Source organism: Zootoca vivipara, chromosome 2, assembly GCF_965207765.1.
Source record: "Zootoca vivipara chromosome 2, rZooViv2.hap1.1, whole genome shotgun sequence".
Classification (NCBI taxonomy): Eukaryota; Metazoa; Chordata; class Lepidosauria; order Squamata; family Lacertidae; genus Zootoca; species Zootoca vivipara.
This window is the reverse complement of record NC_142584.1, coordinates 12,175,128-12,193,672: the sequence shown is the minus strand read 5'-3', so window position 1 is coordinate 12,193,672 and position 18,545 is coordinate 12,175,128. Positions and strand designations below refer to the sequence as shown.

The 18,545-nt window shown below is 46.0% G+C and overlaps 1 protein-coding gene across 3 annotated transcripts in view; it reads left to right on the top strand.

The window, feature by feature from the left end:
* Window positions 1–8,431, top strand: part of SLC39A5 (solute carrier family 39 member 5) — a 32,290-nt gene extending 23,859 nt beyond the window's left edge. For all 3 annotated transcript variants that reach the window (XM_035103763.3, XM_035103762.3, XM_060272049.2), the window contains 4 exons: window positions 115–375; window positions 1,775–1,855; window positions 4,671–4,861; window positions 6,288–8,431. In XM_035103763.3, the coding sequence (XP_034959654.1) occupies window positions 115–375; window positions 1,775–1,855; window positions 4,671–4,861; window positions 6,288–6,440 (686 nt within the window). In that variant the 3' untranslated portion in view covers window positions 6,441–8,431. The remainder of the gene's footprint in view (window positions 1–114; window positions 376–1,774; window positions 1,856–4,670; window positions 4,862–6,287) is intronic.
* The last annotated feature ends 10,114 nt before the right edge of the window (window positions 8,432–18,545 follow it).

Genomic DNA, 18,545 nt, shown 5'->3' with positions numbered 1-18,545 from the left:
AGTGCACCCAGAGTACTGCTTGCTTAGTCACAAATGCCACCGATCTGTGCCAGGGTGAAGGGGGGGGGCGGTTCAAGTGGACCTGATATTTCCCTGCTTGGTTTTGGGTGTCAGGTGCTGAATCCCAGAGCCTGACGGTGGCAGAAGGAGGAGCTGGCAGCCTCTACGGGGAAGTCCAGGACTGCTCGGTCCAAATTCGCAGCTCAGAAAAGTGTGGAGGAAGCTCAGAGAGGCAGGAAGAAGAGCTCCATCGTCACCATGCTCACGGGCATTCCCACAGTCCAGGTGGAGTCCTCAAGGCTGGGATAGCAGACATCGCTTGGATGGTTATTCTAGGGGATGGGATACACAATTTCACAGATGGACTGGCCATCGGTAAGTGGCTTTGAGCCAGGGCTAGGTCTCTCCTTGTGCCGGAAGCAGCTGCTGCTGCTGTTGATGATGATGGTGGCAGGGCGCAATCCTACAAAAGTTAGGCTGGAACCAGAAAATTATTTTTAAGAGGTTGAGAGAAATTATTCCCATTTATTTATTTGAGTTTATAAACCACTTAATAAAGATATCCTTAAGCAGCATGCAAAGAACAATTTAAAACAATCATCAATGTGCGGATAGAATCAACAAAAGGGGTGTACATAATTTCATTTACATTTCTAGATATGCTTGCTGAACCGAAGGAAGCTTTTAAAAGGATCTGAAATGGCACAATGAGAGTAGCGAGCGTCACGTGTAGTCTTCCTCTTCTGTACTTTCAAGTACAGCCCTTTTACTACTTGGCAGGGAGGAGGGCGTAAAACTATAATTAGCTGGCTCTGTCTCCAACTACTGTTGGCCTCTCAGCACCCCCCACCCCCACCCTGGACCCTGTCCCAGTGGGTACTGGCTACCACCAATGGTTCTCTCCAGCCTTGAGTTCCAGAAAGGCTTGTGTTAGACCAGGCATCCCCAAACTTCGGCCCTCCAGATGTTTTGGACTACAATTCCCATCTTCCCCGACCACTGGTCCTGTTAGCTAGGGATCATGGGAGTTGTAGGCCAAAACATCTGGAGGGCCGAAGTTTGGGGATGCCTGTGTTAGACCTCTGTCACAGAATCACGGAAGCTTCCTGCTTAAATTCCAGATGATTGGAAGTAATCGTAAATACCTTCTTTCTTCTTTGGCGATCACTCAAAGCCAACTGTCTTCCATGAACATGGTTTTAACAGTGAGTCCGTAAGTGACTGTGGAGGCCAATTCTGGATCCATACGTCCTTCCACATAGGTTTCTGGGCGGGAATTGATCACGGTGAGGGTTTGCCAAACATGACTTCCTTTTAGCGCATTTCTCCCTTTCGTCCTGAGTTCGAGCCTCTTCAAAGCCCATGGCACCTTTGGTAAAGGCTGTTCTCCAATTGGAGCACTCGCAGGCCAGTGTTTCCCAGTTGTCAGTGCTTATACTACATTTTTAAAGATTTGCCTTGAGAGGGTCTTTAAACCTCTTTTGCTGACCACCAGCATTACGCTTTCCGTTTTTAAGTTCGTAATAGAGCAGTTGCTTTGGAAGATGATAATCAGGCATCCGAACAACATGACCAGTCCAACAAAGTTGATGTTGAAGAACACTGGCAATCTTTGCTTCTTCCAGTACACTGGCATTAGTTTGCCTGTCTTCCCACTTGAGTGAAGACAAACTAGTTCAGATGACTTCAGCCAATCCACCTGGAGAAGAGGGGAGAGGAAACGCCTCTCTTAGGTTCACTAACCTTTGTAACCCACGGAGTTCTTTTCTCTTAGGAGCTGCTTTCTCTGATGGAATCTCCAGCGGTTTAAGCACTACGGTGGCTGTATTTTGCCACGAACTGCCCCATGAACTTGGTGAGGAAGATTCCCAGCTTTATTCTTCAGGCTTTCCTGACCTCTCTTATTTTTAAATCTGCTTTATTTTACTATTTAATATTTTAAAGATTTGGGGCTCAGTTGGTGCGTGTGTGTATTTTTAAATGTCATTCACACCCCTTGGGTGCAAATCTCCACTCTCGTGTCGTGGCTGTAGGCTTCCTAAGAGCCATTGGTGGATTTGATATAAACTCAGGTCCAGCAAACCTTTCCCTATGGTCCTGCACTTCTGATGACCGAAGATAATGTTGATGATATCAGTTAATCCTACCATATCCTCCTGTCCGGTGTCCAAGGAAGACCCCACCCCTTTACTTGGATCTGCTTGTGTGGTGGTTTCCTCCTGCCTTTCTGTTGACTCCATGCCATTCTGGGTTTGTGGGTCTCACCCATGTGACCTTACCTGATGCTGTGGTTACAGCCAGGGCCGGATTTAGGTTTGATGAGGTCCTAAGCTACTGAAGGTAATGGGGCCCTTTATATGTCCACCTGTCCTTTGTCAACAACAAATTGCCACTGTGTTTGTGTGTGTGTGTGTGTGTGTGTGTTGAATATATGCTGTATGGTTTCGAAAATGCAAGTAGATAAATAGGAACCGCTACAGCGGGAAGGTAAACGGCGTTTCCGTGTGCTGCTCTGGTTTGCCAGAAGTGGCTTTGTCATGCTGGCCACATGACCTGGAAGCTGTACGCTGGCTCCCTCGGCCAATAATGCGAGATGAGCGCGCAACCCCAGAGTCGGTCACGACTGGACCTAATGGTCAGGGGTCCCTTTACCTTTAATAGGTATCTAAAGCCATTTGCACGTAACAAAATATGTATTTTATCAAAGTAATTGTTGAAAAGTCCATGCAGAATGTAGGCAGCCTATACAGTGGTCCCTCGACTTACGAAGTACTCGACTTACGAAATTTCGAGTTACGAATGAAAAAAAATGGCCGCACGCTTACGATTTTTTCGACATCTGAAAGGAAAACCGTTGCGGTTTAGATGGGGTTTTCTCGACTTACGAATTTTAGATGGGGTTTTCTCGACTTACAAATTTTTCCGTTTCGAATGCATTCCTATGGGAAACCGCTTTTTCGACTTACAAACTTTCTGACCTGCGAATGTGCATTCTGAATGGATTAAATTTGTAAGTCGAGGGACCACTGTATAGAGAAATGAGCAAACCAGTGATATTTTAGGGAGCAGGCTAGCAGGTGGGGCCCATTGCTTACATCATAGGAGCCTACACAACACAAAACACTGTTGCTGTATGTAGGTTTTATTTTATTTGTTTTTATCTTGTATTTGCACATCCAGGTTTTTTCCCCTTTAAATTTTTTTTTTTGGGCCCCCAAGAAAGTGGGGCCCTAAGCTATAGCTTCTTTAGCTTACACGTAAATCCGGCAGGTGATGCAGCACACTTCGCAAGAGGTTAGGCTTCTTCTTCTTCTTCTGTCTTGTTAGGTAAAGGCACCACCAGTATGGTAGAAACAGCAAGTACTCTCAGGCTGGGCTGAGGAGGAATGGTGGGGGATGCCTCCCCTCCTCTTGAACCTTCCCAAGAACAGGAGGGCAGTATAGATTTACAACAGTGATTTGCAGGTGGTCATAGTTCAGAGGCTGCAGAGGGGAGAAGCTGGGAAATATCGGGAGAGGGAGCAGCAGGAGGAAGCAGCACCAGGGGAGAGACAGCTGGCGGACTCAGTGTCTTTAAAAAGCATTCCTGAACCCCCCTCTCCCAGGACTAGGCGGGCATTGAGAGTAGTAGAACAGAGTGCTCAGAGGCAGAAATCTCAGATCAGCAGACGTAGAATAGGAAAGACGGAGGGGGTGGGACTTTACTCGGCGCGACGCCATTATCTAAGAGAGACTGCATTCCTTCGCTTCTCTCTGTGAATATTGATTAATAGCGGACACGGAGCAATGGATTCAAACTACAAGAAAGAAAATTCCACCTAAACATTAGGAAGAACTTCCTGACAGCAAGAGCTGTTCGGCAGTGGAATTTGCTGCCAAGGAGTGTGGTGGAGTCTCCTTCTTTGGAGGTCTTTAAGTAGAGGCTTGACAGCCATCTGTCAGGAATGCTTTGATGGTGTTTCCTGCTTGGCAGGGGGTTGGACTGGATGGCCCTTGTGGTCTCTTCCAACTCTATGATTCTATGATTCTATGATTCTACTTGGTAAGAACTCTTCTTGCTTATCTGCTTCTTGGCTGCCACCATGGGGGGGATCAGATTCCCTGAAGCCTGACAAGTACTGTCGCCAGGAGCAGCAAATACTGCCATGACAGGTCCATGTCTAGAGCAAGGGTTCGCCAGTGTGTGATCTGCGCACCAGCAAGTGGTCCACAAGTTTCATTCAGGTGGTTTGTGGCATGTCTCTGGATTTGTGCTTGAAGATGGGAAATGGCAGATCAATTGTCTATCTTGTGAACCGCCCTGAGACCCGCTGATACAGGGCAGTATGCAAATTTAATTTGACGGTGGTGGTGATGTTGATTCCCAATTACATATTTATGTTATTTCTTTCATTGCAATACGGTGAAATACAACAGACAAGAAATGAAAGAGGCAATTAAAATACAACTAAAAACCAAACAGCATATGTATGGCACATTACAATTACCCAAAGAGGCAGAAAAACCTTCAAGTCGTCCACAATTTGCAAGTGGTCCGTTGGGGTGGGGGGAGGGTGGATTTGGGAATCACTGGTTTTAGAGGTTTGGAGACGTTGCTTGGCTTTGAGTTGGTTATGGTGCCTCTGTGAAGATGTGACCATTGCACTCTTAACTCCTCCTTTCTTTGGCAGGGGATTGTGCTGTCCTGCTGCAGGCTGGCATGCCAGTCCGACGGGTGTTCCTCTTCAACCTGCTGTCTGCTTTCCTGGCTTACTTGGGCGCAGTAGTAGGGACGCTCATTAGTCGGAGCACCACGCAAGTCACGCCCTGGATTTTTGCCATCACGGCTGGTATTTTCCTGTACGTGGCACTAGTGGACATGGTAAGGGCAGCCACCTCTTTGCAAACTTATCCTGTAAGCATGACATTAGTCTTTGGGGGATCCAGGGCTTAGTTATTCCCGAACTGGGCCTCTTGGTTGTTCCACCACCCTCAGCAGCTCATGTGTGTATGTGTGTGCCACAATTGTTTGACTCCAAGCAGTATTTTTTTTTAAACTATCTGTTCTACTTTGGTAAGGCTCTATAAACTATTCCATAGTCTACATTGGGATTGGACCAGGTGGGCTCAGCCAACTTAGCTTTGTAATTTCATGTTGTGAACCGCCCTGAGTTCTACTAATTTTAATGATGATGGTGGTGGTGTCTGTACTGTTGCTCTGACCTCAATGGAAGAATTGCATGCTAAGAAAGTAAAGGCAATGACAAAGGTAAAGGGGCCCCTGACCATCAGGTCCAGTCGTGTCCGACTCTATAGGCCGAGGGAGGCGGCATTTGTCCGCAGACAGCTTCCGGGTCATGTGGCCAGCATGACAAAGCTGCTTCTGGCAAACCAGAGCAGCGCATGGAAACGCCGGTTACCTTCCCGCCGAAGCGGTCCCTATTTATCTACTTGCACTTTGATGTGCTTTCGAACTGCTGGGTGGGCAGGAGCAGGGACCGAGCAACGGGAGCTCACCCCGTTGCAGGGATTCGAACCGCCGACCTTCTGATCAGCAAGCCCTAGACTCTGTGGTTTAACCCACAGCGCCACCTGGGTCCCTATGAAGGCAATGACAATGGAGGCTAAAATCCTAGGAACACTTCCTTGCACTCATTGGAAATTTATTTGGAGTAGAAAGTGTGTCTAAGATTGGGCTAGAAGTGGCTGTGTGTGAAAAGGAGTATCTGGCTTCCCTGGACAGATGACAGGGGATAGGGCAGGGCTTTTGCTTCAGAGACATTCCTACAACCTGCAATTTGTTTTGGCTTCTTGTCTTCCACTGAGGGCCAAAGCAGACCCTGTAAATCTAAATGAAGACTGCCGGCTTGGGGTTGCAGTGTAGACAGGCCAGTTTAGTTTCCCTCCTTCCGGAAACCAATGGTGGGGGAGGGGGGGGATGCATGACAAAAAAAAACCATGCATGTTTTGGTTGGGGCAAAGCATCCCTGCCACAATAACTATCGATGAACATTTTAGGCAACGTAGCTCCAATACCATTTTGCATGAAGAAACAAACGGCTTTAAAGCACCACCACTGTGGGTGAAAATGACCCAGGGGCAAGAGCTTGGGGCTCCCTTCTCCCGATTTGCTCAAGGACCCAAGAAGCAGAAAGGTTGCAATGCGATTGAGAGTTGACGTCACAGTAGACATGGCTGTTCTTGTCTCTTCAAGGAGAACAGCCTTTCTGGCTTAACTGCAAGCTGCTGTAACAGCAGCTGCCAAGGACATAATGGCCTTTTGTTGTTTTTTCTCCCCCTCTCTCTAGCTGCCTGAAATGCTGCAGAGGAGCTCTAGTAGGGGCAAGAAGGGCTCCCTTGCCCACTTCCTCCTCCATAACCTGGGCTTCCTCAGTGGAGGAGTCCTTATGCTCTGCATCGCTCTCTTTGAAGGGCATATCAGTTTCCATTTGGATGGGTAGCACTCTTCAGCAGGAAACTCCAGAACGGAAGATGGATCTCCCCCCCCCCCCACTTCAAGTACAACTGTACCTTTCTTCTTAACTCTGTAAGAGGGGATACAGATTTGCTCCATCTTCCTGTCCGCAGGAGTTGGAGAAAGAACTCAGTAGGAGAGAACAGAAGGAACAGCTTATTGTCCCTGTGTTTTTGTGTGGCAGCAAAACAGGGTGCCAAACTAAGGGCGACAGTGCCCTGCCTAGGCTTTGTGGCTTGGATTAAAGGAAGCAAGTTGTGCTTAGTCGCTGCAATCAACATGTTGAAAATGCCTTGTGCTTTCTAAAGAGCCCTAGTTTGCTCGAGAGAGAGACTGGACCTATTGCCACCTTGGAATGCAATGCAAGAGAATTATTTGAAGGACTGCAACTTAAGAGACCGGTGATATGCAATGGGGGTCTTTCATGTTTTGGAGCTGAGAGTTTCCCCAGCAAGCTATTTCCTGTAATCCAAGGATAGAGAACCAGCAGATGTTGCTGGACTACAACTCCCATCATTCCTGACCATCAGCCTTGCTGGCTGGGTCTAATGGCAGTTGGGATGTCCAGCATCAACTGGTGGCCATGTGCTCCTCATCCCTGATGTAAGCTATTGGTGTCCTGCGGCATCCATTAGTATTTAAGTTGGCATTAAAAAAGGCAACTGGCTACCAAAAGCCTCCACACCAAAATTTCAGGTTTGATGGAACAGTGGTTTGTCTGTCTGTCTCTCTCTCTGTGTGTCTTAATGCAAGGAAGCCTGGACCTCTTTAGTTGTGGGATGGGTGTGTTTGTGTAGCACATGACAAAGTTCTTAAGGACAAAACTCACCCTTGTATTAGAAGATTCAGAGGCCTGCTTTTAAAGTTCCCCAGTGAAAACCCCATCTGGTCTGGCTGCAAGGGCTTGAAGTGCAAACAAGCCAAGTTGTATCCTTTGCACAACTCCTCATGGACCCCCTACCTAGAAGGAAGCCTACAGGTAAAGGGACCCCTGACCATTAGGTCCAGTTGTGAACAACTCTGGGGTTGCGGGGCTCATCTTGCTTTACTGGCTGAGGGAGCCGGCGTACAGCGTACAGCTTCCGGGTCATGTGGCCAGCATGACAAAGCTGCTTCTGGCAAACCAGAGCAGCACACGGAAACGCTGCTTACCTTCCCGCTGTAGCGGTACCTATTTATCTACTTGCCCGTTGACGTGCTTTTGAACTGCTAGGTGGGCAGGAGCAGGGACCGAGCAATGGGAGCTCACCCCTTCGCAGGGATTTGAACTGCCGACCTTCTGATCGGCAAGCCCTAGGCTCAGTGGTTTAACCCACAGCGCCACCCGCATCCCAGAAGGAAGCCTAAAAACTCCTAAATAACAGAACACCTTCATTAGTTGTCCTCTACAGAATTACAGGACTGGTAGGAAATCTCAGCACTGTGCCTTCTATCTCACCCACCACTGAGAATCAAGGCCATATATGCCGCCAACAGTGGCCTGGGCACTGGTCTCTAATTTCCACCCATGTTTCTCATAGGCATCTAGCTGGCTGCTGTAAAAACAGGATGCTGGACTAGATGGGGGGGACTAGATGGGGGAACCCCTGATCCGTTGGGGTTCTTCTCGTCTTCTTATGTCCTTCTATTCATGCAATGATCCAGATACCTCAGGCTCCCATCCTTAAAAAGGAGTTACTTGAAGTATCTTTCTGGACCTCCAAGGGCCCAGTGTTTTATAAAACAGAAATGGCCAACGGCAACACCTTCTTTGCCTAAGCAAACCAAGACCAAGAGTGCCTTCCCTGGCTGGAGTGTTTCATGGGCAATAAAGACAGCTAAATGATTTGAAAGCAGCCACTTGAGCCGCATTATAGAACTAGGATATAAAATGCAGATGTGGTATCAAATTTTCACCCCTTTTCCCCCCAGTATTTCCATTATCCTTACCATCACCACCACCCCTGGCAAATATCTGGAGACAAGGTGGGGGGGGGGGGGAAACAAAGGCAGAGGCAGATAGAAGCAACAGCATTTTAATAAACATAATTGATTCAAAGCCACAATATGAATAACAGGACCTGGTCGCAGCATACATTGTAGAAAATAGATCAAGTCTGAATGCTTTTGTTTTTTATTTATTTATTTTAATTTACTTTTAAAGTTCCTGGTCGACCCCCTCCCTCCTTTGCCCTAACCCCAAAAAGGTGATGCAGAAATTCTGAAAATGCATATTGTAACATCAGAGACAAAAAAAAGGTAACCAGTCACTTGGGTTCACATCAGGGAGGCTTATACAAAGGTGGCTTTCACACTGCGCAGGGGTGTGTGTGTGTGTGTGGACAAGGGGGGTGGGGGTGGATGGCTTGTGGTAGCTCTCTGTTTTCTTTTATTGGTCTCCAATATATATTTATATAGAAGTTCAAATATAATTTTATTTATTTCATGGAACAACCAGGCGGGAGAAAATTGTTGGTGGCGGGTTTGACAAGTCTGCATTTCCGTCTAGGAACCGAACGTAGGTTTATCCTTTTTTTTTTTTTTGACACACAGGCAAGTGCTTCATTTTGTCAAGAAACCTCCCTAACTGAGGAGTGACCGGGGGGGGGGGGGGGAGAGGAGGAAGGGGAGGTAAGGAAACCACTGAAAAAGGTGAGCGGCCAAACAGAAGCAGCTGCAGCCTCTGAGCTATATATAAGGTGGGATGTAGAAAAAGATTCACACTTTGATTGCGCATCGGAACACATGGGGGGGCGGACCTTCTGCTGCATGGAGGTTGGAACTGGCCACTGGTGTTTGTGTTTGTGGTATTTGCCTTGGAAGCGCCCACGCCACAAGCTGAGTGAGCATTTTGTTTTGAGTTTATCTCTTTGTGCTTTAAACCAGTTGGAAGGAAGATCATGTTATCTGCAAGCAGGAAGGTAGGCCTGTGAGCTGATCTGAACGTGTCTTTTCTACCCCACCCCCACCCCTTTTTAGTCTCTTCTAAACATTGGTCCAAATTCTCCAGTACTAACAAGACCACGGTGCAAAGTTAAGCCTCCCTGTTAACAACTGTGGATCGATATGCCAATAGGTTTTTTTGGGGGGAGGAGTGTTTTGTACGTGGCACTTCCATTTGCGCTTCCCGTGGCCATTCTGCAAAAAGCAATGCTCCCCCGTCCACCCTTTCAAGCTTGCCTATATATATATATAAACAAAGGCATACCTAAAGAGTCCTCCTTAGCCAAATAACTCCCAATTAAGGCCCCTGCCTCAAAGGAGGTAAACATGGCTGCATGCTGGTTTTGATCAGCAGGGTTGGAGGTTAAGTGCTCTGAAGGAGAGAAATCACAAGTACTCTTCTTCCTGACCCGACCCCAAACTACTACTGAACAGGAAACGAAAGAGGTCTTTTAAGTGTGAGATATGTTGATTTATGACCTAGCTTCTTCGATCCCCCACCCCCCCCACCCAAATTTATGCTTGCTGAAGTTATCACAGGAGGAATCAGACCAAATACAGAGCAAGGAATGTGTTTCCAGTGCAGCTCTCTTGCCCTATATAGCTTTTTCCTTGCATGGACTCCCATGTCTGCCCTTAATGCTTTAAGATGAAGAGCGAGGAAGGCTTTTACAGTGCCCAAGCCTGCTCCTTTTTAAAATTATTTTTCTTATTATTATTGCAAGAGGTAGGTAAGACCACCTGCTCTCCCCCTTGCCCCCTCTAAATTAATGCCTGAAAAAGTGACAGAATCTCACATCAAGACATTCCCCTTCCGAAGCAGGCATTCTAAATATGCTAGTTTACTACACAGCTCCTCTGTGCTTGGTGGGGCAATCCTAAATATAAATACAGGTTTGATTTGATTTTACCGGGCCAGTGGCCAAAGAACTAAAGGCGAGCCTGGGCAGCTATTTGAGGTGGTAGAGTCACAACAAGGTCAGCTGGCCAGCAAGGCTCTAACCCAAGAGGGAGGGAGAGCACACCGTTCTACTTCCTGGGATTCTTTTGAGAGGCAGTGCAGACATTGTACTTGCCATAGGGATTGCTCCCTTCTAAGTGACATATCTCAGAGGTGGTGGCAAACTGACCACTGGGCTTGTGTGTGTCTGTGAGGGGGGCAGAACTGAAAAGACTGCTAACTGTAATCTGCCTCTGGTCCTAGAACACCTGCAACTCATTTTACAGAACACACACACACACACACACACACACACAGTGTAAAGTGCTCACACCTAGGGCAGACAACATAAGGAGGGGATCTGGCGAGTTCCATGCCCCTTTCCCAAGTCCACTCTTTCACACAGGTTCTCCTAAATTGCTGGTCCCCTTGCATCTTAAAATCCATATGGCTGTGGCCTGGAATGGGGAGCACTTTAATAGGGGGGGGGGCACGGAAAGGAAGCAAGAGGGCAAATGTGGAATATCACAGTCCAATGTCAGTTTTACTGTAGTGCTCACCCAAGCAGCATTTGCAAGCTTGGGGGGGCCAGGGTGTGTTCAGATGTCAGCTGAATACTATAAAGGAAAAGGAAACTGAAAGGAAGCCTGCAGAAGACTTCTGAAGTGGTACCCCCCCCCAATGGCAAGCTCCCAGGCACAGCAGCAAAAGCAATGCTCAAGTCTTTTAAATAAAGGAAAAGGTAACTGGCCCTGAATGCGGTTAAAGACAAGTTTGTGGAGGGTGCCGATAGGGAATTAAAGCCTCACCCCAAATACATAGATTAAACTAACAGAATGCTGAATTGGCATCACCTACACACACACACACACACTCTTCTCAGAACACCTTTAGAATTTGACAGGAACGACAAGCATTAGAAAATCCATCCCACTCCACAAAAGGCTTCCTCTGACAAGCAGCAGTTACAGGTCAGGTCAAGCAGAAAGAATACTGTACTGCCTCCCTCCACTGTAGGTGAAAATTATACAGAATTTCCCTTTGGGACGTTATGGGCCCTTGGATGCTGCAGCCAAAGGGTAACAGTGTTCTATACCCCCTAACCCTTTCCCCCACTCAGGTGCGTGCCTCGCCACTGGGGAGAAAAGGCAGAGTAAGGACCAGAAGCACAATTAAGAGGCTCATGCAAACATACTCCATTTAAGTCACCCATCACTACGAAGACCACCACAACGTACTGGCTGTACCTACCTCACACAAATACAAACACACAATTAGAGTGCCCCTTGAGTGACACACACCATCTGTGTGTCCAAGTGCAAAGTAATGTTTTTTTTTGTGGGGGGGATGCAACTGTTAAGAGGGGGAACACAACTGGAAGAATGAACAAGGTCAAAGATGCAAAGAATAAGAGAATAACCCTCACTGGGAGAGAAATTAGTGCTCATGTTGGTCTGACCACCATACTTCAAAAATCTTTCCGTTTACAGCTAACCCCCCCCCCCACTAAACACATTCAAGAGTGCAAGCTATACAACAGGCTACAAACCCTCAACACAGTAACTGATTTCCCTCACCCAACCCTATCCCGCCCCTTTATTGCTGCTCCCAAGGAAGAAATTTGTTTTGAAGCACAGGTAGTTTTTGAAGTGCCTGCAAGATCAGAGCCAACGAGTATTGCTATAAGACAAGCACACACCCAGCAAAACAACAGCATGGACGCTCTCCGAGCGTGCCTGTAATGAACAGAACGTAACAAAAACAGGCTCCTGCTGTTCTTCAAAAGAATCACTGTCCACACACTCCAGCTCAACAATTTGTGGCTTCAGTTGCAGACACATCATGGCCAAGCAATTCAAAACACAACATGCAACAGGAACGCTATTAACACGCACACGCACCCCCCCCAAAAAATTTAAAAGACCACAGCTCCACCTCAAGAAACCTAAGCAACAAATGCACTTCATCAGAGGAGTTTATGGAACCAAGGCGAACAGATATTGTTTACCTGTTAAGCTCTGTGTCTAGATTGTCAAAATGAAGCCCCAATCCCAGTTGCAAAGCAAGACTATCAACAATAGAAATATGAAGGGCACTGGATCACATGTCCAAAGACAATTAAACTACAGCAGCGTCTCGTTGGTGCAACATATTATTTCCATGCAACATACAGTGCAGAAACTCATTCATCCTGTTTTCCGGATCACCCTGATTTTGACAGTTTTTGCGCCCCCCCCCCAAAAAAAAGAGGTTTGGAAATTCTCTAGTTCACATTTTGCAGATTTTATAAAACCTGGGACAGTCTTTCCCCAGTCTGGAAGACAAGTAACGGTGTGAGCCAAGGCAACCCGGTTCTCCCCAAATGGTATCTTTTGCTGGGCTCTACTAACTTAGGGAACAGTGAAAAGTCGTATAGGCTGCTCCCCGATGTAGGCTTCATCAACACACTCCCACCAGATCATCACAGCATACATTCCTTTCCTAATGAATTCTTGCTGATGGTATGTGAGAAGGAATGTGTGTGTGGAGATGGGCAAGAAGGCAACTTGGCTGCAAGTTAGCCAGTTGGGCTCTGACCTGGAGTTACTGCCAGGTTCTTATGCTAGCCACCCTGCTGTGGAAAATTTCTCTGTTTGTGCTTAGTTACCATGGCCAGGGGAATTGTGCCAAAGATGCGCAGTGTGCACTCTGAAAACGGAAACCTCTCCCTCACAACCAGCCTTGAGCAAGTAACCAAATACAACGGGCACCGGCAGAACAGCAAGAGTCCACTGGGCCTCCCATGGCATCAAAAAAAAAAATACTTCAGAATGGAACATCATGGCCCAGAAGCAACCGTTACAATCTCAAAATCCTACCAGTCCTTCACAACAAGGCTGAACCCAGTTAAGCTGGGAATTGTTTGTGAAAGAAGCTGGCCTTTGCTTCTCAATTAAAGAGCTCAGGAAACAGTGATCATTTCCTGTTCCCATTTGAAAAGCCACCATTTGAACAGAAGGACCACAACGCACATATGCGGAGAAGCTCTACCCTACCCATTATTTGCCCAGTGTTAGCTCCTACCCTCCAAGTGGAAACGAGGAGAGTCTGTCCAATTACACTGTGGCTCTCAAGTTTTACACCTATATTTTAAGTCACCTGCAAACAGAAGCCACTAAGACTGAGATACTAGTTTAGCAAAGTATTAATTAATTGCAAACAGATCCATTTGCAATGGAGAAAACTATGAAAGGAATTAAATGTTCTGCAACCAAAATAATCCAGCATGGTACCCCTTAGCTGAGTGAGAAGAGAGGAAGGAGGCTGTTAAACTAAGGACAAAGAAATAACAGATCCACTAGTATCATCCTCCAGGAACAAAAGAGTTTTTGGTTTGAAAAAAGGAGGCTAAAGACTAAACAAAGGAAAGGTCAGAAACTGGCACAAAGCTATATTTAGTGCAATTTTTTAAAATTCTCAATCTATACAACACACACTCATGACATCAAGTCACTGAGGGGAACAGGTGGATGGGGAGGAATTAAACAATTAATGCACAAACACATTAAACAGATGCACAGAACCTTAGCAAATGCAGAAGCAGAATCACTTTGTGTGTAAAGTTCCTTTTTTTTTATTTCTGAAATGTCAGAAATTGGAATCTGCAAGGCAAGGTGGTTTCCCAGGTACTAAAGAAAGGAAGTGGGCTGCCTTGGGATAGGAACTCCCAGACACAAATAAACCAGCACCAGGACAAAGCATACAGCATACTCTTTCTGCTGGCTGCGCAAAGACTGACTGAACCTTTGGTTTCCATCAAAACTGCAGAAAGGAAAATCTGTACCCTGCAGGCACTCAAGATTGCAATATTATTTAAATCCACATGCAAAAACTGCTGCATCTATTAGTCATAGTCCCCTAAGCATGACAAGGAACTGAACATTTCTGTCGTGACCAGGCAAGTCAAGCACTAGGACAGTGTCCAGAAATGGTGGGATCAAGCCTTGCTATTCAACAACATTGAGGAGGAAGGTGCTTCAAACTAAAGAGGAAGGAACAGTTATACAAGTTGTGGAGACAGAGATGGCTAATTAGGACAGAAGAGACCAGATAATTTGTATTTCTTCACTACACCCGAGATGCAATATACTCAAGATTGTTATGTTGACTTAAATCATATGTACTTCATAAGGCTTTACATCTAAGGGGAGCTCAGTTTAGGAAGCGAGCTTGCATACAAGATGCAGAACTCTGTGTCTTCAAGATAAACCCTAATCCCCCACCCCGTTAAATATTCCTTTATGAGAGGGAAGAAGAAAATAAAAAAGCAAGAGATCACCAATCAAGGAGAAAGAGAAAGGCCAAACTTCTTGAGGCCCAGTGCTAGAGAAAGAGATGCACCTGGTTCCAGGTGTGAGGCAGGATGGGTGAGGGAATGCTGGGTAATATGTGCCCAATTTCTGAGCATAAGGCCTTCCAATAAGAATGCAGGTGCCCATTGATCCTTAGGAAAGGGCCCCTAGTGGATTGTTAGTTAGCCTTTCCACTACAGGAAGATGGAAGAGCAATTGGTCTAATTTGTTTTATCATCTTGCAACATGCTTCTTGGATGTAAACACAAGTTACATGCTAGAGGTCTAAAGCTTCTGGAATGATTTATTTATTTAAAAATTATTAACATTTCGACACAATGTCCGTTTCTTATTTAAAACTACCTTCCGGGCAACATCCCCAAAGAGCTAAAGAATCAGAAGCCAGCGGGGGTGTCAAAAGGGTAACACCCGGAAGAAGGGGAAGGGGGAAAGAAAGCAACCAGGGGGCATGCCAGGAGAACACATTGGGCTGCGTTTCCTCAGGCATCTGCACAAGGGTCAACAAGCAGTAGGTATGTACAGCCTAGACCAACTGAAGCTCATCCAGTCCAAAACAGGAACCTTTTGGCAGTTAACCATGTTCAAGACACAAATGCAACCACAAGCAGCCATTTTGGGTTCGTACCTTCAAGTGGACCAATGAAAAATGCCTTTCAAAAATACTCCGGTTGTAATAATGCCCTATTCGCTTCTCGGTCTGCAAAGGTTTCCTCTCCTTTCCAGTTATCACCAGGAAGGGTGGCGTTTTCTGGTTTCCTCCTTTTGGAAAGCTAGTTCTTTGATCATCGATACCATCGGCAGCTGTCAGTGCAAAAAGGCTTTCCATTTCATACCCCCTAGCCTATCCGTGGCAGCTCAAAGGTGTGCCGTGACCACAAGCAGTGTGTCTTCAGTACACAAGCGCATACAGCCACAGGGACCTCCACTCCACCTGCCACCTGAGTTTGGGCAACGGGCTCCCTGCGCTCTGCTGCATGCAAATATCGGAAAAGGCTGGCTTTCTCTCTCCTTTTGGTCACTTTGCAGCGCTTTGTCTCTCTTCCTCCCACCCAGATTGTGCACTGTTCATTCTTTTGTATTCTCCCCCCTCCCCCGCCCCTCCACTTTTGCCTAAGACATCCACCAACTGGCCAGACAACACATTAGTGCAAAATACAGGAATTAAGGCAATGCCCAGAAAGTGAGAGCCTAGACTTCCTTCCCAATGCAAGTATCACAGGCTTGTTCTCTATAGGCTGCAACATGGACTTTGGGGAGTGCTGCCTCCCTGCCCTGGTTGAGATATGACTATTATCTACATCAAAGGAAGGACTATTGGAGGGGGTTCATTCATTTAACAGGAGCAGGTGTGTTTTGAAGGATGTCATAGCTACTGTACATGGGCTCTGGCAGAATCCTAATATACCAAGTAGCCAGACTTGTGTTTCATGGCCCGCATGATCACGCTGACTGATCCAATGTTGGTTTTTTACCACACTGCAGCCAGGACGATCTGGGCAAAAAAATATTATTCCCCACGGAGTGGATGAAGAAACACACTCAACACACATACAGATCTACAACCCCAAGCCAAGAGACGGTGCAGGAGTCGCTTCCAGAGGTCAATTCATGCTTTCTCTAACTTTGCTGATGGAAAGCCTCCGTTTGGAGGTATGATCCGCAGCTCTGCTCTATACAAAATGCAGCAATCACCTATGGAAGTCAGACAACTTAAAAACAAACAAAACACACACACACACACACAACTGAGGCAGTATATCAAAATGCAACAGAAGTAGTAACCCAAATTAAAAGGCTATCTCCTGATGCTTTGCAAAATGTTTGGTCTTGGGGGCTTAATCTGCACTTTGGGCAAAGGTCATCCTTTTTTCCAGTTTATTGCCATCAAAAGCAGTGATGTTTGCTGGTCCTCCTAATTAAACACTAACGTATGAGCACAGATGTCAATGGCTTGTCTTTGCTACTTCCAGTGTCATTAGCATGAAAGGAAAGCCTTTAACTTTTACCCTCAAGCCCTTACGGAGCCCTAAAAAGGAGTGGTGAAGCGACAAGCAAGAGCACCTCCAATTCACAGAGAGGCAGTCCGTGTCTACGCACTGCCTGTCTGGGTTGATGTCTAAAGAGGATTTCAAAGTCTCGTCACCTTCTGGAAATGCTGGTCTCATGAAAAAAGGAAAATACAATTCGAGGTTATTCATGCAGTGCTAGAAAGGTCTTTCTTCCAATCAATTCAGGGGAGAAACCCCACAACTCCCAAAGGTTTTGAGAAAGCAAAGCAGGCACAAGTTGGCATTATCAAACCCCCCCTGTGCCATCCTTTACAGAAAACAAGAAAGCTGGACTTTTAGAAAGAGCCACGCGTGGCTGAAATTGCATACAATGTATTTTTTTTTTTGTTTAGAAAAAGGTTTACTGCCACCCATCGTACACACAAGGCTCAGCTAGTTTCAAAGACTTTCATGCAATTTTGCTTTATTATATTCAAGTTGTCAAACTAATAGGATTGGAGTTAAAAGTAAGGCTATTTTGCTCTCTCTCTTTTTAAAATCCTTCTGTCTTTGCACCAAAAGTGAATTTGAAAAGATGCTCGTCACACACAGATGCACACACGCTGACACACACACACACACACACACACACAAACTGGAACTCTGACACACAGAAGAGGAAGAGTAGTTTATACCTGACTGGTGATGAGGTCTGTCCTATCTTATTCAAAAGAAATGTTTATGTGCATAATATACATAGGTGCAGCATTTACACAGAGGATACTGAAAAAAGACACCAAGAACTTGCTACAGATGCCTTGAAGAGTCCTTAAAAATTCATTTCCCACCCTCCCCCCCTGATTACTTTTTTTCTCTTGTAACAACACAAAGGACTCATTTTTGACCCAATATTCATGATTCAAATGTAATCATCACTCCAAGGTTCACAGGAATCCCTAATAAACATTAATGTCCTTCTGGCTTAAGCTGGTAAACATTTTTGTTTGTTTGTTTAAAGCACATCCCCACTGTCACTTTTTCTTCTCCCAGCTAATATGGACAGTTTCCAAGAAATTAAATTGAGCAGAAGCTATGTTTGATTTTTAAAATGCTGCATGCTCAATATTGAGCATCCAGAAAAACTCAAGTCAAGTGAAGATGCTTTAAATAACTGAACAATCCAATGTTTTCACAACTGTGTTCCCAGCACAGATTCTCACCCACCTGGCCACCCCTTTTCTTTTCCTGGACTTGGAAGGGGGGGGGGGGAAACCTCAAGGCAAAGGTGAGTTGGGCTTATAGTCTGAACGGATTGTACAAGATGGTACATTTAAGTTGCAGTTTAAAATGCTGACCCATTCACATTAATGCACCTGGCCAAGGAAGCCACTGCACATTGCAAGGGATTCTGGGGTTTGGGTCTACTCTCAATTCACACTCTGCATCAGCTGACCCTGCTGGGCCTGCACAAATGGAGTTAGCCCTAAAAGGTGCTCAAGTCTTCCCTGTAGCCGAATAATGTGGGAGAAGCTCGGTTGTGGTGAGCAAGCTGCCTTTCAGACACTTTGCTCTTATAGACCTTCTCATGGCTCCGTGGAACACAGTTTGAAAACCACAAAGACTAAAAAACTGACTGCATGCAGGGATTTTGGATGCAAACTGAGATATGATGTTCTGGGACGTATGTAACCAGTCCACTACTCAGAGTTCATGTCTTACCTTAGAGCTGAATGTGCGCTCTTGGGGTGTGGCGCCTATATTCCATGATTTCACTCACCTTTTGGGGGCAAAGGAAGCTTACAAACGATTAAGAATTAAACTAAGGAAAGGTCTCCTAATCTCCAGCAATTTGGGAACAAACAACCAAAAATAAGCAAAAGAGAACAGCA